The following is a 27,440-nucleotide window of genomic DNA, read 5'->3' as shown; positions in this document are numbered from 1 at the left end:
ATTCATACATATTTATGTGTATATTTAGCCTTATGTATTTGAGTTGCTATTTACATTCGTCCAAGATACGTTGCAGCGAATCCCTTGTTGCCAGGGGTATAAAAACTAACCACCCCATTAGCACAGGAAAAAGGACAACGACACAAAAAAACGTATCATTGTTGTGGCACACAGAGCCGCAGACAAAGTCGTCTGCAACGGATGCGGCGCCTTTAAAACCGGCACCATAAACAAACAGAAACAGAAACACACACACACAGAGTACACACACACACACACACACACATGAGAGAATGAACTCAGAGACATATTGTGTACATTTGCAAATGTAGAACTATAGTTTGTCACTCAAGCATAACTCCATGTTCATTGAGTGGAATTTTTAGAAAGTTGCACGTCCCAGTGATTTGTCATCGATCACGTCACAGCTTTGTGGGCCCGAGTTGAAATGTCGCGCTGTAATAGCGATTTGGGTTTGGGTTCGGGGCTTTTGGTCGTCGTTTCCGACGGTTGCGCCGGCTGCGTCGGTTGTGTCGGTTCCGTCGGTCGGTTTGCTGCTTTCAGTATGTTTTGTGCTGATCGCGCGAGCCGTTCTTTTCTTCGTTTCAGTTACTCTTTGGCTCTCTGCACGTGCGGTGGCTTTTTATATTGAATTGGTTTCGTCGCGCTTGCCACCAATTCAGCGCACTTGTGTGATCCTCATTTCGGTGCTCCACAGTTAAAGTACTTTCTAAAAAAATACATTTCTTCCAGTGAAGATAAGATACAATATAAACATATAAACGATCTATTCTTGGATTGCTGACTTAAATAATAGCTATTTATACATATGCTCAAAAAGAGAAAAAAATAACGAAATGAATAAAACGAAGACAAGCAGCCACTGCAAATATGCATAGCTATTTTATTTTTTGAACTGAGACTGGCAGGCTGGTGATTTGTTGTGTGTCTATGTTTTGAGTGTGTTTCTCAAGTGCTATCTTGGGAAGTCTCGCAATTAGTGCTAAAGGGGGCATATACCTAAAAGTGTATAGTGTTGTGCTACGAAGAGGAGAACACTGAACTGAACACTGTCTCAAGTAAATGAGAAATTTGTTTGAAGTTAATTGTGCTTCTTTTCACAATCGAGTTTCGTATTTCAAACATGCACGTGTGCCACAAAACTTATTATGTATCAACACACACACACACACACACACACTCTTGTATAATTTGTTTATATATTTTTTCGTATTCACGCATTCGTATTGTGAAAAGTACCTATATTTTGTTCATGGGTGTGTTTGCTGATAAAAGGCATTTGTTTGGAATTGAATTTTGTTGTTTTTCGTCTACAGATTTTTGCATATTGTTTTGTGGTGTAGATAATTCGTTCGCCGAGAATAAATTGTCGGCACGATTGTTTGTATAACTTTATTTACTGTATCAGTGGCATAAGTCCGCATCTAAGACCTGTATAGAAGAGGTATAAATAATTAATGAAGAACCGTCCACGAATATCTACACAAAAAGCTCGTTCTTAATAGGATTTCAATTCAATCAACATACTTTGGTAAGTTGCCAAAATAAAACCTAAAATATTTAATGATATTAGGGAATTACTTTGCAAAATTTTTCCATTTTATTTGTTTGACTTTTAATTGGATTGATTTCATTCGAAAAACATCCGCTGTAAACTAATATTGCCTATTTTGTTTTTAATGATTGTTGAAAATCTTTTAAAATGGGCACGCAAATCGAACAAATAAAAGTTGATGTTTACTTTTTTGCATCGTGCCTCGAAGTCAACAGACAATTGACACAGTAATGATACACTGACTATACTGGCACGTCTGTCTAATTTGTATTTTTCTTGAGTCATCGGCATCTTCCAAGAATTTTGGACCCTACCCAATTTTGTTCGGTTAATAGCAACTTTTTCTCGAAATGTGGCAGATTCCGCCTAAGATTGTGTATCTTTTTGTTAATCTTTTTTCTTCATTCTTCGTTCTGCTTTCTGTTCGATCTTCTCCTTTGGGCACGCTAGAAGTTAGTCACATAACAGGTCTAAGTCTTTATATACTCCTTCACAAGTACATAACGAAAAAAGCACCTCTAAATTGGATTCTGACCCCGACCTGAAAAACTTGGCATGGCTCAGCGTTAATGAAAACAATATTCAGTGGGTAAATATTGCTGTGAGCAGCATTTAAAAGAAAGTCTGCGCTTAAGACTGTCCATATGCTATATACATATATACATATACATATGTACATATGTATGCTTATGTACATACAATATTTATTTAGCTTCAAGTGTCGCTTAGTTTAAATGCACTTGAACTTGAAAGCTGTATTTGTTCTCATACGGATCTACAAAGCTATACACATAAATCAAATATACATAGTAAATGTGTGACGCCAGCTTTTTGGTGCTCGTTAAAGTTTTCCTTAGTCGCTTTGCACTTTTTGTCTGGGATCGTTTCATTAGGCTAGTTTCCAAATGTCTGGCACTTATCATTGCAGTGAGTGACCATGGTGTTCTCTTCGGTCACGTCAGAGTATTTCCTAATCGGGGTGAATTTAAGTGCTCGTGATGTGTATAGAATAAACTGAGCTTTCGGTGCACATTTTACGGTCACTTGGTATATAACTATGTACATATACATATATATATATATCTAGTATGTTCTAGCCTCTACTTACTTGCACTTATATAGACGAGTACATATGTGCACTTTGAAATGCAATGTGATCGGAAACATGCCGTCAAATATCTAGTTACCTTTCGTCGCTAAGCGAAGAAAGTATCTCATATCATTAATGTACAGCGTTTTATTATTGTTGAAGTCATTAGGGGCCTCCCCTTAAAATTCTGACCCTGTTTACTTTTATCAACAAAATCAGTTTACTGCCGAACTCGCATTGCTTTGTCTTGTTGAGGGCAATAACAGGTAGATAACAAATGTTTGTAGATAAAAAAATGTCATCGGAATCAAAAGACAAGTGGCCCAGATAATGTAAGTTGTGCAAGATGATAAATATCTCAATTTAATGAACACTTTTGTTGTCTTTTAAATGTATATTTAGGTACTATGTAAGCATATAAACAATCCGAATGCATCTGAGCTTCACTAATAGCATTTATGAAAGTCTCAAATACACCACTAACTTCTCCGGGTGTGTGTCACATGGCGCTTAGAGTATGCACACCTGCTTTAGGAGTACACAAAATGTTTGATTCCAGACTATCAACTTTCGTGACTACAGCTGCTTTTTAACAAGCTACGCAGGCGCTGTTTACTCAATCAACCCTCGAGTATTCATCCAAAAGGCAGCCGAATGTTCGAGTTGCCTAAGGGGTGGTATTCGAGTGCTGTACCCTACTCATGTGAATAGATATTCGTTACAGCACTGTGGGCTATAAGGCCAAAATTTAATTAAAAAGTAAAAAATCTTCGGCAAGTGCAGATATTATTTTTATAATGAATTGAGTTGCTCATTTCTGTCATCTACAAAGATGTAAGTCGCACTTAATGGAAGTGACATGCTTAATCTGTGCCACTGTATAAATTGGCGAAGCGTGTCGTGAGAAACTCAACTGTCACATTCGCCAGATAAACAAACGCTCGACGAGCGGAGTCTGTCTCAAAGTGCATTCATCGACCCATCGACAGAAACAATTCAAATGCAACTTATGGCCTAACAGCATCTGAATTTTGGCTTTTCATTGACAGGCCGCTGCCGAGAGCGGAGACAGACAGAGCTGGACATTCTGTGACAAGTGGCGCTAGAAGCAAAGACTTTTCATGTCAGCGACAGACAATAAATAACGAAAATATGACACTGTCACCAAAGAAAACACAAAGAAAAGTCATAGGAATGTTTGCTCTGGGGGACGGCAATGCAAAGCTGACAAATAAACTATTAAATCATTGACCTTGCGAACCTTGACAAAGAGAATAGACACGACTAGTCTGCTATAAAGCGAACAACAACAAAAAATAGTAGAAATAAAAACAAAGAACAGACTACAACCGGCGATAACTGAGGTGGGTTGATGTGTGGATGTGGATGTGGGTGGTGCAGGGGTTGGGTCACAACGGAAATGCGACTTGAGCAATATGCAAAAACCTTCTCGAAAGCAACGAAAATAGCAATCGTCTCTGACTGAAACGCGAACAATTTTCACCTTTTCGCCACATTTTCCGCTTTTAATCAAGATTTATGGCAATTGACGAAACGACAGAACCAGCAATCGTGGGCACTTGGGGCATTTAGGTGGGGCCCCACTGCAGAACGAAAGAAACGGCAAAAGCTGAGCTCACATTGCGGCAATCAAAGCGCTGCCTCGGTCGTCTTGCTCGGGACTCATAAACAACATCTTCTGGTAGCGGCGATTAATTGAATACGACGTTAATTAAAACACGCGAAATAAGCGAGTATAACGGGCAAAAAGCGGCAACCCAAAACCAAAACCTGACCTCAGCGATTGTGCAGGCCTCTCGAAGATTAGAATTTCGGTGCTTTGATGTGTGTTTTTTGATATTCTGCGGGTCAAAATTGGGGAGCAAGTTTTTTTTAAGGCAGGTCAATCTCTCTAAATTCTCTGCAGCTGCCGCCACAAATTAAAAATTAAAATAAGCCTAGAAAATTTTGTATATTCATTTAAATTTTTGGTTTCATAAGTAGTTGAAATGTGAGCACTTCAAATTTATGACGAACTTTGCGCAGTCAACCCAATCTTTGGGATTTATTTCTAGCTACCTAACGTATTGTTCTAAATTGAGCACTCAGACGTAAAATTATGTGAACTATGTATGTGAGAGATAGACTCCCTTCAATAAGGAAGGCCCACACATATAAGCTCATAATTAGCTGCCAGCTACTACCTGTAATGTATGTATGAGCATAGCTCATAAAACTGTTGTGGGTTGAGGTACTTTAAGCTTTGTTGAATTTATCCAATTTTTTTAAAGCTTCTAATACATTATTTTAAATTGTGTGCCCATTTTTCGATGTAATACTAATGGCTTATTTTAGGTGGCAGCTGCTGTCGGCATGTGATTTACATTAAGTGATTTTCATTATTCACTCAGTGGCAAGTTTCAAAGTTGTTGATTAGATGGCTCAATACATAGCTTTGATTTTTGTCCAATTTGTTAAAGTGGCTCACATCGCATTCAAAGCGCGTGTGAATGACCTAGCTAATCTTTGTTTTGATCATGATTCTGAATAGGTTCTTAACATGTTGCATGCTCCAAGAATTATGTTTGCTTTGCGTGTTTCGGTGCAGTTCGCATACACCATTACTGGTCAAAATGAGTTGGCCAAAGTATTTAGCAATGAATATGTATATAATGCTAACTTATAATTTAACATGTAAACACGAAAATTCGTCTTTAATAAGCTTATTTCTTGGGTACATGATTCAATTCACTTTGGGAAAATCAATTAAATAAATACGATTAAATATTTTGAATGGTTCTTTACGCTACATGAAAAAATGCAGATAAAATGCGATACGTGTAAATACTTTTTGAAATTCTTTTATTAGCATCTGTGTTTGAGCATTGCTTTTGCGCCGCAAATGAATTTCAAGCACACAAACGGCGAGACTCTCACAAAATGGAAATTTTGCATTGAAAAAATTGTCGACTTTAGCATTTAATACTGCTGAAACAATTGGTTGTATTCATGTGAAGTGTCAAGTAAATTAGCACGAATTTCGAATGTCACACGTGTGGTATGAGCAATAAGTTAAAGTTGTCAATTTATTCTCGATGCCGGCTTATGAGAAACGATTTTAGTTTCGTAATTTATCAGAAGTACCCTTAATCGATGGCTTTGTTTGTTTTTATGACTTGTGGAATAAATTTCGCTAAAATGATTTTTGGCTAAGCAACTTTATTTATTGCGAAGCATTGAAAGTGAACATAAAAGGAACATTGATTTCGTCAAAACAATTTACCTTATGCTCGTAATACTTTTTTTATTGACCTTATAATGCTGGCTGGCATTTCTTTGTTCTGCCTTTCTCTCTTCATACTTATATGGATTTATTTGTTTTTGTAGATTTTTGCACTTAATTTATGCTGTCGCAAATGAAGCAAATAAAAGCCGCACACACACACACACACATAAATAACTAAACACCCCAAAATTCCCACGCAGTCACAGACTGGTGGAGACTGTGTTTCCGAATTCGGGAATCCGTGGACGCCTCCCGGGTACTTATCGAATGGCATTCCATTTCTGAGTCGTAAATATATGCTGCCACAAATTTACGACTTTAAATCATAAAAAAAACATTGCTTATTGGAATCCAGCTTTCCCCAAAAGACCTACCCAATACCTAAACATACATATTTGTCAGTTCACAGGCGACTTGCTTGTGGCTGCCTTTCAGTTCGAGTTGTTCACAGGTTTCCTGTTTGCATCATAAAAACTCGCGAAATAATATTTATGGTACTTTTTTTTAATGCAAATTTACAGCCAAAAAATAATATAAATACTCTCATACTTATATAACCAAATGTGTCGCATAATAAAGCACCGAAAGTTCTTCGACATTGTTGGCTACTGAATAGACTACGGCTCAAATTTTCCATGCTTTGATGGTTTTGCGGTTAGTGAATGGGGTAAAATTTATATTACGCATCAAACATATATTTTTAATTTCGTATTGTCTTTTTAGTTTGATGCTGTAGTTCTCTCAAAAATAGCCAGTCACACTTTTAAACTGTTTTTTTTTTTTATTTCTCACTGTTTGCTGGTTCGATTTGTTAGCTCTCCAGAAAAAAGTGGTTTTGTGGTTTTGGCTTTTAAACAACAATTCAAAACCTAAAATCATTTTTAAGCTTAAGTTATTCCTAGAAATACAAAATTTCGAACAAAAATAAACCTTTTCGTTGTGCTGTCCTCCGGTTTTATTTATTCATTGTGTTGGACCTGTCAAACCAGAAATGTTGATGGATAAATTTAAAATGATATTGATAGATAAATGAATGGAGTTACATACAAAGGTGTAAGGAGGGCGGTAGGTAACCTGCCTCTGGCCACATACATAAATTAATAATTCCAAAGCAAAATTTGACAGAGCTACAGTTAATGTTGCTATGTGCTATGTGCTGCGCAATTAACATTTATTGTTCTGATCAAAACCTGTTTTACTTTAAGGTTCTTTTTATTGTAGATAAATCTCCACTCATCTTTATTCATTGCGATACGTTTAATTGGAAGCATAATAAACAGATAAAGATGAAAAGTAAATGAAGCATAAAGCAAAAACATTTAATGTTTCAGGCTTAATGAACTGGTTATAATTAATCTTTCTCCGGTTCTTCTATCGGTTGCTTTCTTTTAGTGTGAATACCTCTATTCGACACACTAAAATTAATCCGAATAGAAATGTGGAAAATAGAATTCTTATTTTTCGATTGAAACTGAAAATACATATTTGTATATATATGTATTATGATTAAATATGTTGCCTTTGAAGAGCCCAGTTCTTTTTGAGTATGTCTCAATTTTAAGCCGGAAGACTCTGTCGCTTAAGATAATTTATCAATTTATGGGACTCAGCAATTAATTTTCGTAATTTTGGCTCTAATTAGGAAGCTATTCTTGTCAAACAATGAGTTGCTGAAGAAATTACATACACTCAGAAAAAATGGAATGTCTTTAATGATTTTTTAAGCACTTTTAAACCTGCGCGCCAAACATGAATTAATAATTGCATTTGTCTCTAAATGTATATGGAATGGAATAAATGTTTAAATATTCCGACAACGTTCAGCTAATTAATTAATTAGAGTACGCGTCAAAGCTAAATTGTCACTGTAAGCTTTAATAAATATTAATTATATGCCATAACTTGTTACAGCCTAATCTAACGGCTATAATTGGCATCGTTCAAAGATAACACTTTAATGCTTGAACAACAAAAAAAAAAAACAAAAAATGAGTCGTAAATCAGCTAAATTGTCAAAGGATTCTGCTTTGTAATCCCTGAACTTTGACTGACTTGTTTAAGAAATATGAGAGGATTTGTGTATAAGTCTGCTAGATGTTTGTATCTAATATCGTTTTCCATTTATAGCTTTAAGCATTAAGTTTATTGGACTACGCCCTTGTGAATTAGTACACGCTTGACTTGTTTAACTGTTGTTGTATGTTTTTGACACTTTTTGTTGTCATCCTGCCAGGCTATCGTTGCTTCGCAGAACTTGGCTTGTTAATCAGCTTTGATGTGTATCTCCCTATTCTCAAGCACAGCTTCCTGTATATGGTCACATGTGCTGATGAACGACAACAACATAGGGGTATGGGCGGAGCGGGGCGGGGCGGGTCGTGTCATGTCACGTCGTGTGGCTTTTTGGAGAACAAGTTGCGGACACCAGTGATGCCTGTCGAAAAGTTTCTTGTTTCTTGTTTCTTTTTTTGTTGTCTGCCGTTTTACTGATTACCATCTGAACATGTATCGCTTCTCATCTAGAATAAAAACGATTGATATCAATATTAGGACATCAACTATGACCATGATTCGATACCATGACGGCACGTTCCAACGGTCATCACAATACATGATCCCATCGCACATAGACCATGTTATGCCATTGTGTTGATGTTTTGTCATTAAGACCTGCTACATCAGCAGCAATAGCCGGTCTTAACTTTAGCGTCAACATATTTTATTGCCGCTTGCTTCCGCTTGCTATCGTCTTGTAATTGAGGTCATGTAATAAAATTTATTTGTATTATATAACATACATATATGTATATAATCTCAATGGTCAAGGTGGTCGTTTGTTCTTGCAATTTAACAGCTTGAGTTGAGTTATTTTTGATGGTGTAAAGTTGCTGCTACAAACACTTTACATTTTAAGGACTTTAATATATTAGAAATGCAATGCGTATCCTTTGGCTATTCTAATTTCTGAATCTCAACTCTTTACGACCACGTCACAAAGTTAAATTTATCTCATGGCCATTAAGCAAGAGAGCTACTAGCTCAAGGGCAAACATTTAATTTGGCCATATAGCAAAGGGCGTTGAAGTAAGCTTTATATGGGCCACCACCGAAAGTTGTAAAAATGTTATTTTATTGTGGCAATTGAAATGCGAATGGCCGTTGAATTGAGCAATCAAAAGAAGAAAGCGGAGCAAATGCTTAAATACGCATACTCGCATAGGCATTGCCAAGAAAAAAAGGCAAAAAAAAAAGAAACAAAAAAAATTAAAAGCTTGAGAAAAGCAACAACAATAGCAATAGCAATAGCAATAACACAATCGCCGGCATAACAGGGCAACACGAAATCACCATCGAGAGCAATTGGCCCATTGTGGGACCATTTAAAGAGGGGGCCCGTCGCTCACTTTTTGGACTCGCTCGGACAATGGCAACAGCAATTATTCAGATAAGTTTTTTATACAACTTTTTCTCGTTGTTTATGCCAGGCGTTTTAGCAGCTGTCAAGTCATTTCAATGGTTTTCTACGTGAAGTTAAATAAAAATCGCACATCAACTCGATCGTCACGTGTACTGCGTTGAAGGAATGCAAATGAATTTGTTTATGGCGCAATTAATCAATTAATCGCTTAAGCCTTCATGAATTATGAATCGCTCCCTGGTTTCAATTCAATTCTCTCTCTCTCTCTCTCTCTCTATCTCCCTCTCCTCTTTAAACTAAGTCACCAAAAACTTTAGGCCCAACGCCTCGTTGCTTATCAAGGACACCTGGGGCTTCTTTGAAGTACATAGGTCAAGTGACGGCTTCTCAGCGTGTGCCTGCCACCTGACCGATAAGCGTTAACAAAGTTTTGGTCCTCAAAGCCTCAAATGCCAACCTGCCAGCTGTCGATTGTCCGCTGACACCCTTCTTCCCCCTGCTGTCGTGTGTGTACAACTGGTCTCATTAAATTAAGAGCTTAATTGCCTCAATAAATTTGTGCAAATTCCACGTAGTCCGAGTGCAAAGTTCCCACATATTTGTATTCCGCACAGAAAAAAAAAATGCATAATTGGCATAATTATCTCGCGCTTTCATTCAAAGGTCTCTGCGTGTTTTTTGCTTGTTTCTTTTTTCCTATTTGACTCTTCCATTCGACGCTAATTGCTCGTTTTCGTTTTGTGGCACTCTCAACTTGACCCATAAATGCCAACTGCTGCACGAGAGTCTCAGGACCGTGACAAATTATTGCCGCTGTGCAATCAGTTGCTGTAATTCCTTCTTGGCTTACGAGCTGCTACTACCTATCCTTCTTCTAAACACATAACGCATACGCCAGATGTGCCATGGGAAGGCTTAGGTGTACGTACGCACACTTGACTCACATGGCGTGTCGTCTCCCTTGGGATCAGAGAGACCGCTAATCATGATTAATTTGCATCAATTTGCTCGAGCTATATTTAGCAAACCGATTTGTGCAAAAATTTGCACGCCGCCGTACTTGTAGAGGTACAAAGTCTACTACTAATAGACAAAGGAACTATAAATAAAGTAACTAGGTATTATTAAAGTCTTGATTGTGCCAAATATTTACCTGTGACTTTGTAGTTTTCCATGAAAAATATTTAGGAATCAAATATTTAATTAGGTGTTTTATTGCATTTACATTCTTGGTTATATTATATGTAAAATATCCATTGCCATGTCAAAATGAATTCACCTGCAAATCCCTTTTATTTACGGTATTATTTTTACTACATTTGCAGCAAAATATTTGTGGTACAGCTGAAGTGGGTGAATACAAAGAAAATAGATAAAGCAATTAATACAGCTGACTTACAACACGGTGAAGTGGAGTTCATGGGTTTTGAAGTAGAATACCCAATAACTTGTGTGCATTAGCCCAACCGCAGAAACCCAACCGAAGCTCTCAAAACTTTTGAAAGCCCAGACCAACACGAGCCAACCGCACACAGAGAGGCACACACATAAAGACAGAGAGGCAGAGAAACATGTCGGACACAACATCGTTTGAAATGGGCTCGGTCGATCGACCCAACCGCTTCCAAGTGAATCCTGTAAACCATCACAAAAACAACAATGACAATGGCAACGGAGACCGCAAATCACATCCACCTCCCGGCGAAGAGGTCTACCGCCGTTTGACCAACATCGAGGGAGACCTGCTCGAGGACGACACTTTCGATGCGACACAATTACTGAACAAACAGCAGCCCAGACACCAGAGGTACGTTTATTTTTTCTGCTTCCACTTGATTTCGACCACTTTAAATAATTTGTAAATGAGTACAAACTTTTTGAAAATTTTCAACTTTCACTTTACTGTAGTACTGTTTTTTCCCAAATTCATCTTGGTATTGTCATTTCCTTTATTTCTTTTCGTGACCCTATTATCAATGCCATGCTAAAATTGTTTTGGTTACTTATCTGCCTGTATGCATAACAGATGTTGACATTTTTATGGCCTCAGATATATAGGTTGAAATGTGTCGCAAGGCTGTAGAAATTGATGGAGGGATTCACAGTTAGTTTTTTATGACTAGTTGAAATAGGCACTACATTTTTTGAACAATTTTTCCCTTTAAAGTTTATTGAGGTGCTCGAAATTTTACTTAACATTTTGAAATTGAATATTTGGGTTTTTGTTTGTTGTCTTATCCTTTTTGTGTAATTTAATTTTGAAAATTGTCAATCGTCTGTGGTGGTTTCAATTTAAATTTCATTCATCTATCAAGTTACTCGAAAGTTTGTCGACCTAGTTCGCTGCCCTCAAGCTCGTCAAGTTCGACAAAGAGAAGCATTGCTTTGTCCAAAATCCTAGAAAACGGGCAAATGGGACCGTGTTGCAACAGCAGCTACAGCAGCGGGCAACAATACAAACAATCACAGCAAGAGAAGTAATGATTTATTGTTTGTGTATTCAATGGATGCAGTCGATCCCAGCATGAACTGGAAGCAACATTTGCATAGTCAATGGATAGTCCGTTTTGAGTTCCTTCGGGACCGTTAACCAAGTTCACGACTGTTAATCATAGGCGAGAGTGGAGAGTGGCGGCATTGACCTTTTATTGGTCTGGTCTTGGTTTGCCGCGTGGGCGATAAATTATCAAACATACCCGCACACCATAAAATGAGGCTACTTTCACCGTTCTGCATTATTCATTGCCAACTTTATATTCGAATGAATTTGCAAGAGTACCAACATTATTTCTTTAATTCTTTATGCATAAGTATAAATTATCTTTAGTTCAAATATGTACAAATCGGTGGAAGCATTTACATTTAAATCATTTAAGCCCTTAAGTTAGTCGCTATTACGAATAAACCGCTTAGCTGGTTAATTAATTCGTGTAATCGCCGAACCGAATTTCAATGTCAAGTGGAATATACTAGAAACTCGTTGTAATTCGTAATTATCATTCAAATTGCAAATATTTGTATTTACGAGTGAATACATTATAGCATTTGTTTAGTGTATATATAGTAGCATTTTTAAATGTGTGGATGTGATTCGTATTCAGAATAGCTCTCCATTGTAAACGTGAATCGTTCAATGCTGTGCTGTGTGTGAATGCTCGAAAATCAGCAGGGATTCACTCAGCCATGCATCTCATTATAGGCAACAACAATAATGTTAGCAATAACAAAAAGTTGCAGCAACAATAACAATAATGAACCTGGATTGGTTGGTCGCCGGGTTGTGTTGCGCATATATGTGGCGGCGTATCCTGCAATTGTGGTAGTGTGTATATATGTATGAGTGTGTGTGCGGCACGCACCTCAGCACAAAATAAAAACAACAAACAGAAATTGGCATTTTGTCTAGAGAGAGTTCAAATGGAGTGTAACATAATTTACTTGGACAATGCTTGGCAAATGAAACAAAATCAGAACTGCCATAAAGGCCAAAACACCGTGTCCAGTTGAATTTAATTTCACATTTCCGATTTGGAGTGAGCAACGTGTACTTTTTAAGTGTATATGTATGTTATGTACCCAACTTTTTTGCAACGCCTTGGGCAATTCACAGCTCAGTGTTTGCTGCTCTTCATTATTGTTATTATTCTTTGTGTATTATATCCCAGCAGTGTAGAGAATTTGGCCAGCAAAAAAAAAATACATTTGTCATGGCACAGTGAACATAGAAAAAGAGACCGTTCTTAAATCTTTTTTATCCGCACTTATTATTATTTTTTATTTGCAGACAATCCATCAAGAGTAGTTTTCGCGATAAGGATAAGCCATCCCGCTTTAAGGATTTTCAAACAACAACGCGTTTTCAAGTCGATCCGCAAAATGAGGAGTCGGACTCGTCAAATGATTCGCAAGAGGAACGTGACCTTCTGGAGAATGAATATGATACCAAATACGGCAAAAGTTTTCGGTAACTTCGCCAAATCGATAAATTCTAGAATGTATCTAACACTGATTAATTGCGCAGGCATTTTACTCGTGAGGCGCTGCCACGCCTGGATAATTATCGTAATATGATGTCCATACAGGCCGCCTACCGTCCAACGCTCGACGAGCTGCATAATGCAACGCTGGTGGGCAAAGTGAGTAGACTTAATTTCAAACTAAATTCGACCCCAAATGTCTAACGGTCAGCACCATATTTATTACCAGTGCCTTGCAATAAATAAGATTCCAGGTTTAACGTGCTCCTGCACAAATTTAAATTTATAGCAACTGAATAAAATTCAAGAGCAGGCAATGTCCTTGAGTTCAGCTGAAAAAAATGTACAGCCATTGCCAGCTCGTGCACTTCACAATGAAAAATTGAAGCTGGCAAGTTTTCAGTTGGTGTTCCTTTCTCCTTACACTGACTTCTTGAGAACCATTTTCGCTGACACAAACCAACTTCAACATCAGAGGTCATTACCGTAGAGTCGCAAAGTTCGTGGTACGTTCAGCTTGAGCGCGTGCTTGTCACACAGCTTAACATGAACGAAAGGCAGTCAGTTTAACCACTGGAACCACAGCAAGTAACAAGTGCAGCTAGTGCAAGCCAAATTGTGTGTGCTCGTCATGAGACCGGCAAGTGAGACAATACTTTTCCAAAGTTTTCGCACCCACATCGAAAGTGACTTTTTAAGGCCGCTGACTTTTCAATTGACTTTTGCGCGTTGAGCCTATGACTTTTCCATGTTGTGTGGGCGCATCGCAAATACAATTTTCTAAGCCAATCAATTGCCACTAATTGATTTTGAACTTTCGAAAATTCTATTTTGCGCATTTGCGATGTGCCTGCTGGGCGTCAATTGAAATAAAAATAAATTTAAAAAAGGAACATTCAAAATTGTTGCAATTATTATTTAAATCAGCAATGTCTTGGGGCAAATATATATAATAAGATTGCTTGGCATAAAACGATAATATCTCTTAATTTAACGAAACTTTATGGAGCATCGACTAGGCAGACATTAAAAATACATCGTAAGTCTGCAAGGGTATTTGAAATTTGACACCGTCAAAAACTCTTGGATTTTGTTAATGAGCTAAGATGAAAAGTTAAATTTAGCGGCACATGCTGTTGCGGTCGCGGTTGCTTATGATTAATAAGATTATCAGGTCACGAAGTAACGACATGTTGGCAGGACAGTTGCCCTGCTAAGCTGAGTGCTATTAAATGATACCGATGTCATATCTTCTCTATTAAATCAGCCCTTAAGGGGTACATTTTATTTTGTCAAGCTCTGGCGATATCGTGTATAAGTCATGTGGCATCATCTATCACAAGTCGACAGGCTCGATTGAAAATGACTTTTGGCTTTTCACTTCACAGAACACGCACAGCCTGCAACGCAACCAGGACTTGGAGTCGGGCAACACAAATGGTGTACTCAAATTTGGTTGGATCAAAGGTGTGTTCGTTCGGTGCCTCCTAAACATATGGGGTGTGATGCTCTTTTTGCGCCTCAGCTGGGTGGTGGGGCAGGCGGGCATCATCGAGGGGTTTGTATTAATACTGACAACGACCGCTGTCACCACCATAACGGCGTTGTCAATGTCGGCGATAAGCACTAACGGTGTCATCAAAGGCGGTGAGTACTTTGTTGCTTAGTTGTTGTTTTAAATGTTTTTTAATATGCTTGCTTAGGTGGCACCTATTATATGATATCACGGTCCCTGGGACCCGAATTTGGTGGCTCCATTGGGTTGATTTTCTCGCTGGCAAATGTTGTTGCATGCGCCATGTATGTGGTGGGCTTCTGTGAGTCATTGCAGGCCATGCTGACGGCTATGGGTTTGGAAATCGTTGATGGTGGTGTTACAGACGTGCGCATTGTGGGCAGCACCACCATACTGTTGCTTCTCATTATCGTTGTCGTCGGCATGGAGTGGGAGGCCAAGGTGCGTATGATTAATTTTTGGCATTATTATTAATACTTCACTGTTAAAGATTTCTCGCTCGTAGGCACAAATTGGGCTGCTCATCATTCTGCTGGCAGCTATCGTCGATTTCGTCATCGGCAGCCTCATTGGTCCCAAGAATGATGGCGAGAAGGCCAAGGGCTTCATCGGATATAATGGTAAGTTTGACTGTCGGTGAAAAGGGCGTCATTGAACAGGCTTTTAATCAAGTTAATTTGGCAGCCACGGTATTCCAATCAAATCTGTTTGCGGACTACCGTCATCAGGGTTATGTCAGTCACGACTTCTTCTCAGTATTCGCCATCTTCTTTCCCGCGGCCACGGGCATTTTGGCTGGCGCCAACATTTCCGGCGACTTAAAGGTGCGTCACAACAGCATTTTTGAAATGTTGCGCTCTCAAACAAATTTACGACTCGTCCCCTTGTATATTTGTGTTTTAGGACCCACAAAAGTCTATACCCAAGGGCACTATCCTGGCCATTGCTATCACAACGGCTACCTATTTGATAATGGTTCTGATCTGTGGCAGCACCGTGGCTCGTGATGCCACTGGCTACGTGGTTGATACCCTCAACGGCTCATTCGCATTTCTAAATTGCTCGACAAGTAGGCAACGCACCTTCCCTCTTCGCTGTTCACCCCACTTTTCAATAATTACATTTTCACTTAGCCACCACCGGTACATGCCTCTATGGTCTGCAGAATTCGGTCCAGGTAATTGAATTAGTATCTGCTTTTGGGCCGCTTATTTATGCTGGTTGTTTTGCCGCTACATTGTCATCGGCATTGGCTAGTCTGGTTTCGGCGCCAAAGGTCTTTCAGGTAAGAGGATGCCAAGATTCCATGCTTTAGGGCCAATAAATTATTTTGTCATTCTGCATGCGTTCACAGGCTCTTTGTCGGGATGAGTTGTATCCGAAAATAATTTGGTTTGCCAAAGGCTATGGCAAGAACAATGAGCCAGTGCGCGGCTATGTGTTGACATTTGTCATATCAATGATGTAAGTAAGATGGCATATATAAATTTGTAATGATACATTGCATAAATCATATACGCATATATTGGCATTTTTTTTTAGCTTTATTCTTGTTGGGGACCTCAACTCGATTGCACCGCTCATCTCGAATTTCTTCTTAGCCGCCTATATGTTAATCAATTTTAGCACATTCCATGCTAGCCTGGCCAAGCCAGTTGGCTGGCGACCAACTTTTAAGGTGGGTTACAATTATATTGCCACAGAGTTTTTTAAATTGTATTCTCTGCACAGTATTATAATATGTGGTTGAGCCTTATGGGTTCCATACTCTGTGTGGCAGTAATGTTTCTGATATCGTGGGCCACAGCACTCATCACCTTTTGCGTGGTGCTGGCACTGTACTTAATTGTCGCCTATCGCAAACCGGATGTCAACTGGGGCTCCACCACACAGGCACAGACGTACAAGAACGCATTGATGTCCGTGCAGCAGCTCAACAATGTGGAGGATCATGTGAAGAACTATCGACCGCAGATACTCGTCCTTTCTGGTCTGCCCAATACACGTCCTGTTTTAGTTGATCTTGCTTACATGCTGACAAAGAATCTATCGCTCCTGGTTTGCGGACATGTGCTGCGCGGTCCCGGTTCGCAGAAGTACCGCAACTACCTCAAAGAGCGTGCCTCCAACTGGTTCCAGAAGCATCGCGTCAAGGGCTTCTATGCACTCATTGATGGCGAGGACTTTGAGGCAGGTACACGCGCTCTAATGCAGGCCACGGGCATTGGCAAACTCAAGCCAAATATCATACTCATGGGCTACAAGACCGATTGGCAGACGTGCGATAGAAAAGAACTGGTCCAATATTTCAATGTCATGCATAAGGTAAGCGCTCATCGTAAATCAGTAATGGTATATTGGAAGCGCTTTGCTTATATAATTATTCTATACCTTTTCAGGCTCTTGATATGTATCTCTCTGTGGCCATATTGCGTGTGCCGAACGGCCTGGACTGCTCACAACTGCTCGGTTCGCCGGATAACAGCTGGACAACCGCCAACTGCAGTTTGGAGGTGCCACGCACTTTACAACCAAATGAGAGCTCCAACGATCTACAGGCTGCCGATAATAGTGCACGGCTTGGCCTCAGTGGCAGCATGGATTCTTTGAGCCGAAATGTATCGCAAGGTAAGTTAACAATTCTGACTGCATGTGAGCTGCTTATTAATCTCGACATTTTTTAATTATTTTTGCATGGAACCAAATTGCGCACCTGTGCACAAAAAAATAAAAATAAATGAAAATCAAATTTAAACACCTATTGCAAAAAATACCACAATTTAACATCTGCACCACAACTGTAAACCCAAAAGTTTTAGATGCCGCCAGCAAATTGGCTCGCACAGATAATGGATTGAATTTTGTGAAAAGTAAGTATGATAATGATGTGAAATTTGGGCATTAGCGTTTTGCTGTGATTACTTTGATTTTGAGTTCTGTGTGTGCGTTTGTGTTTCCGTTTTCCATTTCTGTTCCATTTCGTTCTCTTTCTCGTAGTGCGTTTCAAGCAAGGCCTATGTAGAATACGCTCTTGGCCAGGTGGAGTTGAGTGTAAGATCAATTTTACGTGTCGTAAGGTAATTGAATGGAATGTGAAGTGAAGTTAGGGTTACGGCCAGTAGGTAAATATGTATGATCAGCGTGAAGAATCCACCCCTAAAGTTTATATTGTTTTCTCCCCTCCCACACTCTGCACACTGCATGCGTACTTGCATAATGCCATAATGTAGCCTCTAATTGAGTCGTTTTTCTTTGCTAAATTAAACTCTATTGACGCATGCAACTAATTTGAATACTAACTGTTAAAACTTCGTGTTTGCCAAGATTGAGGAAGTGCTTGAGTGGCCACTAAATCAAGTGGTAACTACCCAATGTTGAAGGCGATTCTCTTGAGGGGCTTTGAGGCAGCTGTTGCACAACCCTTTTGGCAATTTGTTGCGACCCCAAATTAAGAAATTCCCGTAAATTTGAATTTAAATTTATACAATGTCCCTTAAAAGCACGAAACCCAGCATTTTGTTGCGGACTACATGTGGGGCCGTAAGTCCAAGGGTTCCTCCATTTCGTCCAAATGGGACCAAGGAAGGTGGCTCAGCACGTGCATGTTTAAGCTTTTGTTTTGCATACATTTCCCAATTTGAAAATAAATTGTGAATATTTGCCAAATTTAAGAATGGGGGCAATACGAAGCAAATTGCATAAGATTGCCTCGTTTATGGTATTTAATGAACTAATGATTGCTTGACTTAAATCATTTGAATTACTCATAATTTTGCGCTCGCCTTTTGTCATGCATTGTACTCAATTATTTATGGTCTGCTCTTATGCTCATAAAAAAGCTTGCAAGAATACTTATCATTTATTTTTGTCACAACCAATACACAGCTTCCAGCACCAGCGACTTATCCTTCATAGCAGCCAATCAGGTGAAGGATGTGTCTGGGCTGCCCGATCCCCTTGACGCCAAGACCGTCAATGAGCAGGTAAGATTAGCTTGATTAGCTTGAAATATATATATATATTGTGCTCAATTTGCCGCAACATATACTCCCATACAACAAACAGCCAAATACACTGAGGAAATCGAAACAGAAGCACGACGATCCTGTTTCACTTTACCGTGGTCCTGGTGGCGCCGAGCTGCCTAAGGATGTGCTGGCTGACTTGACGCAATTTACGCGTAAGCGCAGCCACGCCGTAATCGATGTCTGGTGGTTATACGACGACGGCGGGCTCACATTGTTGCTGCCTTACATCATAAGCACTCGACGCACCTGGCAATCATGTAAATTGAGGTAAGCACGATGCCAAGCCAGGCTAAAAAAGGTCTCACTCCCTGCAGCACAAATGGCCCGAAACCGAAGGTGTTTAAAAAAAGTACGTCGATATACGTGTGCGGATTTATTTGGCTTGAATTGAATTTGAATTAAATATGCCATCGCGTGGCTTCGGCACCCTCTCATGACAGCAGATACTTTTTGGCTTCAATTCCTTGGCAGACGGACAAACCAAGCAGGACTCCCTAAGTGGTGAGCATGGCCTAAGGCAGCTGCCAATTCGACTGACTGACGGAAGCTATAATTGAGAAAGAGACAGAGATAAGGAGTGGGAAGCGAGAGAGAGAGAGAGAGATACGGATGTCAGACTGGCAGACAATAAGCAGGTCATCCCGATAGCTCAGAGTAGCTGTCAATTCTAAAAAAAGCCTAAAAAAAAAACCAGCCTGCCTTCCACATAAACTGACAAACACTCTGAAAGCAGGAACCTATCGTTATTTCACGATGCAGTGACGCGTTAAGTATAACATTGGGCATGGCAAGCGATGCGAGTGATTCAACTTCTTGCTTTATTCACTTTATATACGCTGTTCGACAAGTTGAAGTGGAGTTAGTGACTGACAGAATATGCGCTTGAGCACAGTACAAAAAATAAATACAATTCGATTTTTAATCTTACATTGTAATTTATTTTGAGAGTAGATTTCAATCGTTAGCCATATAAAATAAGAGAGACACTTAATATTTTCTATAGGCTACGATTGTAAAACTCCAGAAACACACTTTAAACCAAGCTAGGTCCTTTTAATAAGGCTCTCTTATTGGGAATAATACTGTATTTCGCAGTTTGGAAACTTAAGTCTGCAATGTTATTACTTTTTTTTATATTAGTTTTCCAGGCGCGCCAATTACTTCTCGCTGATGGAATTTTTTTGCTGCAATATTTTTGTTTAAATTGAATTCAGTTAGTGTGATCAAATTGATTGCATTTTTACAGAACGAGAATGTTTTCGCTTATATATGAATTTGTTTTTGTCTGCTCCAGGGTCTATGCACTGGCAAACAAGCAAGCGGAATTGGAATATGAACAGCGTTCGATGGCCAGTTTGTTGTCCAAGTTTAGAATTGATTACTCCGACCTGACGTTGATACCGGACATTACCAAGAAGCCGCAAGAATCATCCACGCAGTTTTTCAACGAACTGATTAAGGATTTCGTTGTAGGCGACAAGGAGAATGGCAACAGCAGCAAAGCAACTCTGAACGAGGATGAAGGTGAGATTGCTTGACCGTTGATTTTCAATTTATATTTAATATATAATATTGTATTTAATCCATAGCCCTCATTAGCGACGATGATCTGCTGGCCGTTGTGGACAAGACGAATCGATATCTACGCATTAGAGAGTATCTGCGGGAGCAATCAACTACTTCGGATCTCGTCGTGATGACGTTGCCCATGCCCCGCAAGAATATCGTATCGGCACCCCTCTATATGGCCTGGCTGGAGAGTTTGAGTCGCGGCATGCCTCCATTTTTATTTGTGCGAGGCAATCAGACGAGTGTTCTCACATTCTACTCGTAGGCGTGGCACAGACAAACATACGCCGCTTTTGTATTCTGTTTATAACCAAACTCAATCTTGTTGTTAGTTGTACGAGTACAAGAATTTTATGTTATTCTAGTTGTATCATAAATGAATTTATATTTATATAGACATATACAAGCTCACAAAAGCATACCTGAACCCCAACCATGACGCACACTGACGATTAAATTTTATGCAGACTTGTATCCCTTTTGTATTACACATTTTCTGAAGAAGAATTTGCCGCAAAGAAATTCTCGTGTTTGCTTTTGGTTTGGCAGCTACGTGCGTGCCCTTACGGCTATTAAAGATGGCCGTGGCCTTATCTTCGACACAACCAAGTGTTCGGAGGGAAAGTAGCCCACAAATTGTGAACTTCCAAGCAGCTCACGTTTGACTTCAAATTGCATTGACGGTGTAATTGAAATAATGTCGACCTTAAGTCGAGATCAAGTAATGCTGGGCAATCTGAAGGTTTCGGCGACTGCTATTCAGCATATTAATTTCTTCATTTTGTTTAGAGTTCAATTGTTATGGCTGTTCATTTGGGCATAACCCTTGACCATTTTGCGGTTCAATGGCCATGTCAGTGCCCAAAATGGCAGTTTAGTTACGCAACTCAATTTATTACACCGTAACGTTGCTTCAATTTGCAAAACCTAATAAACATGCGGCTGAGATGATAAGGATGATCAACAATAAATGGTGTTACAGTATGGTGGTCTTCCAGGTAAAGAACTGTAATCCAATTTATTTATATACATTTCTTTTTCAAATGTATTTTCCTTTAAATATTTGATTAACGCTGTCAGCGCGGTAGCGACATTTTAAATAAACAATTCAACAGTGTGAAATGGCGTTGACATTTCCTGTATTTCACACTCCGATCGAATAACACCCAAATTTCGCGCGTATTTATTCAGCTGTGTATGGTGTGTAAAGTGGCAGTTAAGAATTATCGCTGTTTGGCTCTCGTGTTCATAGTAAAGAAATATAATATACAAGCGAAAATTACCACTTTTTAAAAGTTTGAAGTACTTTCATATTTTCTTTGTGTTGCAGTGAATTTGATTAAGGCGAAATATTGAGTTAAGCGATTGGTTCATGTTGCAAAGCGATTGGTATATTTAAAGTCAATCCTTTATATATTGGTAATGGCAATTGAAACAATTGTGTTTTTAATTGCATTTGGCTTAAGTGCTTCCTACATAAATGAAAATTATCCAAATATTGATATTGGAAAAATCAATAGCAATTATCTCGCACAAAGCTATAAGCATCGAATTTACCTGTTTTCTGTTTCCTGTTTTCTTCGATACCAAATTATCGTAAATAAATATTTAATGTGGCACTTATTCAAAAAAACGAACATTATTTATTTTTGTACTATATCCAGACAGGCTAAGCACCCCTTATGGCAACTCTTAGATCTTTGATTTTCTTACACCGTCCTGGTCCCAAGCCGTGTAGTTGTATGTGGTATTATTTATGGAGTACGTTTAATGTTTATCAATTTCCAAAGTGATTGACAAACAACGCAAAAGCTCCATACACATACACACACACACACACACGCATATTATTCGTATTTACATCAAACTGTATAAGTATCTTATCTCTCTTCATAAGTGGCCACGCTGCGTATACGTAGCGTATATCGCTGGCAGTGTGATTGACGCTGAAAAATTACTGCCATTGCTTATCAACTCAAGAGAAAATTAACTACTGCTGTGTGTGAAACGCTTATATACATATGGAAACATGAAGCTTGTACTTAATAGCAACTATAAATACGCCTGAAAGTATACAGCAAATAATAAATTTCGCCACACCTCCGCCGCAAGTGTTCTTACACAACATACATGTATTTATAACTATAAGTGTGTGTGTGTGTTTCCGTCTAATGAGCTAAGTTTCACATACCAGCTCGCATCGCTTAAATCAATTAAGTTTTCTTTTGGTGCAAAAACCGAACGCGAAGTGTGCTCGTGCGTGTAAGAGAGCTTGTTTGCGGATATTACTGCTTCTGAAGTCGACTCTTGAACCCATCAAGTTTTGGGGCAGCCGTTCAGACACAATATACGTGATTTATTTGTCGCATACTGTTGAGGATGCCTCAAGTTTTGTTATTTGATTGCCAACGCCTGTAACTACTTAACGAACAAAAGCAAACAAAAGGGGAGTTAGTTTCGAAACTAACAAGTGCTAAAGTAAAGAGTTTAACAAATGCTGTCAATTCTTTATATTTACAAATACTTCTGTGAAGCGAGCAATCTGTTCACAGGTTTAAGCCATTAAGTGTACGTGTAAATCGGTAACATAAAATTTTGTTGTTATTATTGCTATGAATGTTTTTTACGATGTGCCTCGGGATGCTCTGTCTTGAAGTTTCTTAATAAATCGCTTTAAATGGCTTCTCTTGCTAAAATTAAACATGTGTAGTACACATTTCTATGGTCGTATGAATCTTGTGTTATGAGATCTTTGGCATTTAGAGTCATAGCATTTGTACGAGTAGGATTTCATTAAAATTTTATGTTCAAATTTGGCAAATTATTTGAGTAAGACTTACAGCTAGCTAATTGCTTTTTGGCAATCTGTTGCTATCGTTTCCATGATTTGTTTTTCACATCCTTTAGCAACGTATAAATGTTTTGTTCAAAAAGCCGCTTAAGTCGAACTCTTCTCTATGCTCGGGCTTTTTTTTATTTTATTATAATCTTTTTATAGTCACAAAATTGTTTTGTAAGCCGCTTTAAAGGTCTTGTTAATGCTGAAACGACAAATTTGCCACGCATTCGAATTGCCGTCTGCTGCCCTCAATAGAGTATGCTACTCATACTCTTAGTCTTAGATTCAATTGATTTTGTTTGGGCTTAACAAGTGTCGTAATCCTTTCCGTTTATATTACGCCCAGGATCCCAGACAGGGCAGCATGAGCGGAAGTTTCTACAAAGATATTTATAGAGGGGGAAATCGATAAAAAAAAAGTTAATCCAATTAGTCGGTTATTATTCTTGACAAACGAGTACGGATAAATGAATGCTTCCACGTAAGAGCTAAGTGCAGAACATTGCGACTACTTATGAGCTTAAATAAATTAAATGAACAAGAAATCGAACATTTGAGATTGTATACAAGATTCAAGGACAGAAGGCAATACCAATGCTTTTATTTTTATTTTAAGGATACGCTGTGTGGTCAATTCAATTTTCAGGGCTTTGCGCACGATTGCTCGATAGGTTTTGATAAATGCTTTGTGAAACTTTAGTTGAACTACTGAAAGACCAATATAGTTCAACGCCCATAAACCTTATACTCTGACCTACATCAATAACTCAGTTTTGCGTTCGACACGGTAATTAAAAATTGAAAGCACGCACTGGCTGCTTGCCTGCTTGCCTGCCAGCCGGCCAGCTCGGCTAAAAGTGCTGTGTACTTTCAGAGTCAGGCTCGATACGGAACATAAATCAAGCGGATCAGCCACCAAACACGTGCGGAACGTAAAGGCAACCACCGTCTACATTAAGCTGTCAGCAGGACGCGGCCGCAGCCATAATTACAAATTCCGGGCCACACATTGTAGTCCTATATCAAACGCGAGGCGGAAACGTTAATGTGCCCGCAATTGCAGGGAGTTATCACGCACCACCAGCCATCGAATCGCTACACATACGCACACACACACATACTACGCACCCATACAATTAGTTGCGTGTCTTCTCCGTTGCCTGCTGCCAAACGAGGCGTATACTTAACACGTTGGTCGGCTAGCTGTCTGTGAAGTTTTCGAGTGTAAATTTGGCTAATGACTTATGCAAAAATTTTTTGGAAAGCCCTATAAGCGTGCTCTGCATAAACTTTTAAATAATTTGAACCGCAATTAATTGCGCAGCGCTGACTGTGCGTATTCCGATATCAGTGATTTGGCAAGCTGAATGCCCGGTATTCAAGAACGATGGCGGGCTTCCGTAAGAGCGCTTTAAGAAAAGTAAATACGATTTTTTAACTTTTGTAAAAATTTGCATTCGATGAGATCAGTGTGGGTAAGAAATCGCGGATATCCCTTAAGACTCATATTATTTCAGAGGGGGCAACGTCATCCCCAATTATTGTCAGCAGCAGTGGAAACTTTCGTTGCCAGCGTACCCCTAACAGATGGTCTCACAGCTTTTTATGTTCGAACGCGTAGCATTATTTTTATAAAAAAATATTATGCACGCGTTTATCGCATAAATACTGCGCGTGTATCTGGTCTCCCAGTTGTTGCTCACAGAATGTAAATATATCTATATATACTGAACATGCCTACATATATGTCTCGAATGTATCATGGACATCCCCTGTCAGCATCCCTAGTCCACGAAAATGGCTTGTCCATAAGAGCGCCTTTATTTATATCATCGAAGTGCCGAAACCAAGTTGCTCTGTAACCGTTTTTATCTTGTAATTCAGCAGCACCACACCAGCATGTCCTGCAAGCGGGTCGGATCGATACCAGAATGCCTTGCGACGCATCTTCGTTTTGCCGTGCCTCATAAAGTGGCGGCGTAGTTTGTTTGGCAAGCTGTAAGCATTGGCGCAACAAGGCAGACTAAATTATTTACTAAGCAGTTACATTTTCGGTGTTGTGGCCATAAGGAACATAGGGCGCTGCGACATGCCACAGGACACGCGGCTGTGCCAACGGAATAAAGCACTAAACATTTTTAATGAAGCTCAAAAATCGAAAGTTAACGTTTGAATACCACAGGACGGCAACAGTACGCAATGCCTTCGGGGACACGAAGCATTGGACAAATTGTTTGGCAAAGACAACGACAATTGCAATATTGTGTGTCACGTGTACACAATAAAATGTCCTCGCTATAGATTGCGATGCGGAGGTTGCGCAGGCATGGAATTTGTAGAGTTTGCTTTTCAAAGCGGAAATTTGCCTAGCTCGCATGGGACGTGAAATGAAAAAGTTTGAGACAAGTATGCACAGAATGAGGCTGAGTTTGGCATTAGCCCAAAGTTATGGCAAATTAGCAAGACGAAGACACAATTCTCTTCTTACAGCATCTCTAATGTCTGTTTGCTTATATATATATATGTATATATATATAAATATATATATATTTGTATGTGTGTGGTTTTAACAAGTTCTTTATTCGAGGGGACGCATTATGTTTACAGCTCAGATGCTGTTGCGTATACTTTCACTTTCTATTCTCATTTATTTGGCTCAGCTTTTTTTATTCGCCAGACTTAAAGATACTTTGCTAGAACTTAAAGCTATAACTTTTATTTGCTATTTCAAGGACAAATGAAAACTCACTTATTTAATTTTTAACGATAAAACACAATTACTTCCCATTTACAGAGCTCGTGACTGTCACTTAATGAAGTTCGACAGCGGTTATTTAAAAAATTTTACGCAATTGGATTTAAGATCTGTTTACTTTATTTTTAGGTAATTCTAAACAAAATTTAATATTTGAACACTACAAAAAATTTCTGAGATGAAAAATGTGTAATTTTTCTGTAGAGATTTTTTATATTATATAATGTAGTTAGAGATTTTAAGATTAAGTTGTATATGCTCAATACAACAGAAAATATTTTTGACGCATTTTAAGTGCTTATCGGAATTAATAGGTCTTAGGTGTTTAGTAAAGTGCTGAATGCTCAGCAAACTACGTAAGGAGTTGTACATATATAATTTCTAAAACAATTATTGACGCACGAATCCAATGCCTATGCAGTGCACAGAAGCCATTATTACAGCCACAACTGTGTGGCTGTAAATGTGTTTATATGTCAAAAGGGTAAATAATCATTGGGTTACCTGGAATTAGAAACAACAAAGCCACACAGCAAGCATAACAAATGTGAGCAACAATGTGGGTGAAATACCAAACGCTATTAATTATATAGCTCAGCTCAACGCTCTCTGTTTGTCGTGAGAAAACCGGTCTACAAATAAATTTGCATAGGTTGATATTAAAATAGTTCAAAAGCCGACTAATGACCAGTTGTCACGTCAAATTCAAACGTTTGCCAAACGTTTGCAGCGAAACAAGCAGCACAAATACAACAACTTTAACAAGAACAACATTATCCCGAAAGAGACGTATGCTTGTAATATTAATTTAATTTAATTGTCTGCCGTAAATGAAGACGCTTCCGAGTGGCACTTAAGGCCTAACCAAAACCAGAGGCCTTCCATTTCGCACACGAAAATTGCGCATACGCCGTATATGCAGCTGTTGAATTAACCGAAGCGGCCAACGAATGCTCCCTTGTGCAATTTGTTAGAAAAATAATGTTTATTAATGGTCGTTGGCTGAAAATGGACAAGAGCCATTTCCGAGAACAAGCCTGAATAACAATTGCCAATGCATTTCAGGCACTTAATTGCGTTGTGCTAGGATCTTAATATATCCGACTAACAGGATTGAAATATGTTCTATAAACTTTCCGCTTCCTTAAATACTTTAAGAAATAATTGTAATTTAAAAAGACAAGAATCGAGTTTGCGCCCCTTACTTGATATCGTGCTTTTAAAATAATTTTCATTAAGGGAAAATGTGAAAACGACTTGACAAGGGCAAACTTCAAAAGTCGCTGGGTAATGCAGACAAATATTTGCAATCAAGTCACGTGGCGCCAAATAAAAGTTTCTTTTTGGCATTTTATTTATTTTAATTTCTCATTCGAGCTTCCAGAG

At 38.9% G+C, this 27,440-nt stretch overlaps 1 protein-coding gene across 3 annotated transcripts; it reads left to right on the top strand.

The window, feature by feature from the left end:
* Positions 1-638: 638 nt before the first annotated feature.
* On the top strand, positions 639-20,934 carry LOC6556910 (bumetanide-sensitive sodium-(potassium)-chloride cotransporter). 3 transcript variants are annotated; one of them, XM_032735258.2, is made up of 21 exons: positions 639-723; positions 1,338-1,552; positions 10,696-11,177; positions 13,155-13,334; positions 13,392-13,506; positions 14,736-14,994; positions 15,051-15,304; positions 15,369-15,483; positions 15,548-15,687; positions 15,767-15,932; positions 15,997-16,148; positions 16,218-16,327; positions 16,406-16,541; positions 16,595-17,188; positions 17,263-17,491; positions 17,677-17,733; positions 17,861-17,914; positions 18,749-18,846; positions 18,929-19,158; positions 20,186-20,415; positions 20,481-20,934. In XM_032735258.2, the coding sequence occupies exons 3-21, from the start codon at positions 10,942-10,944 to the stop codon at positions 20,723-20,725; spliced, it is 3,600 nt and encodes a 1,199-aa protein (XP_032591149.1). In that variant the 5' UTR covers positions 639-723; positions 1,338-1,552; positions 10,696-10,941; the 3' UTR covers positions 20,726-20,934. The 3 variants fall into 3 exon arrangements, with proteins under 3 accessions (XP_032591149.1, XP_032591153.1, XP_001983757.1); XM_032735262.2 differs by lacking the exons at positions 639-723; positions 17,861-17,914 and having other exon boundaries at positions 1,356-1,552; XM_001983721.3 differs by lacking the exons at positions 639-723; positions 17,677-17,733; positions 17,861-17,914 and having other exon boundaries at positions 1,356-1,552.
* Positions 20,935-27,440: the final 6,506 nt, after the last annotated feature.

Source organism: Drosophila grimshawi, unplaced genomic scaffold, assembly GCF_018153295.1.
Source record: "Drosophila grimshawi isolate 15287-2541.00 unplaced genomic scaffold, ASM1815329v1 contig_44, whole genome shotgun sequence".
Taxonomy (NCBI): domain Eukaryota; kingdom Metazoa; phylum Arthropoda; class Insecta; order Diptera; family Drosophilidae; genus Drosophila; species Drosophila grimshawi.
This window is presented reverse-complemented; position numbering and strand designations above follow the sequence as displayed.

Excerpts from the sequence above, each read along its gene's own strand:
- LOC6556910 (XM_032735258.2), top strand. The coding sequence starts at position 10,942 with ATGTCGGACACAACATCGTTTGAAATGGGCTCGGTCGATCGACCCAAC. Across the intron at positions 15,305-15,368 it reads GCATGGAGTGGGAGGCCAAG|GCACAAATTGGGCTGCTCAT; the intron begins GTGCGTATGATT and ends TCTCGCTCGTAG. Across the intron at positions 19,159-20,185 it reads TGGCAATCATGTAAATTGAG|GGTCTATGCACTGGCAAACA; the intron begins GTAAGCACGATG and ends TGTCTGCTCCAG.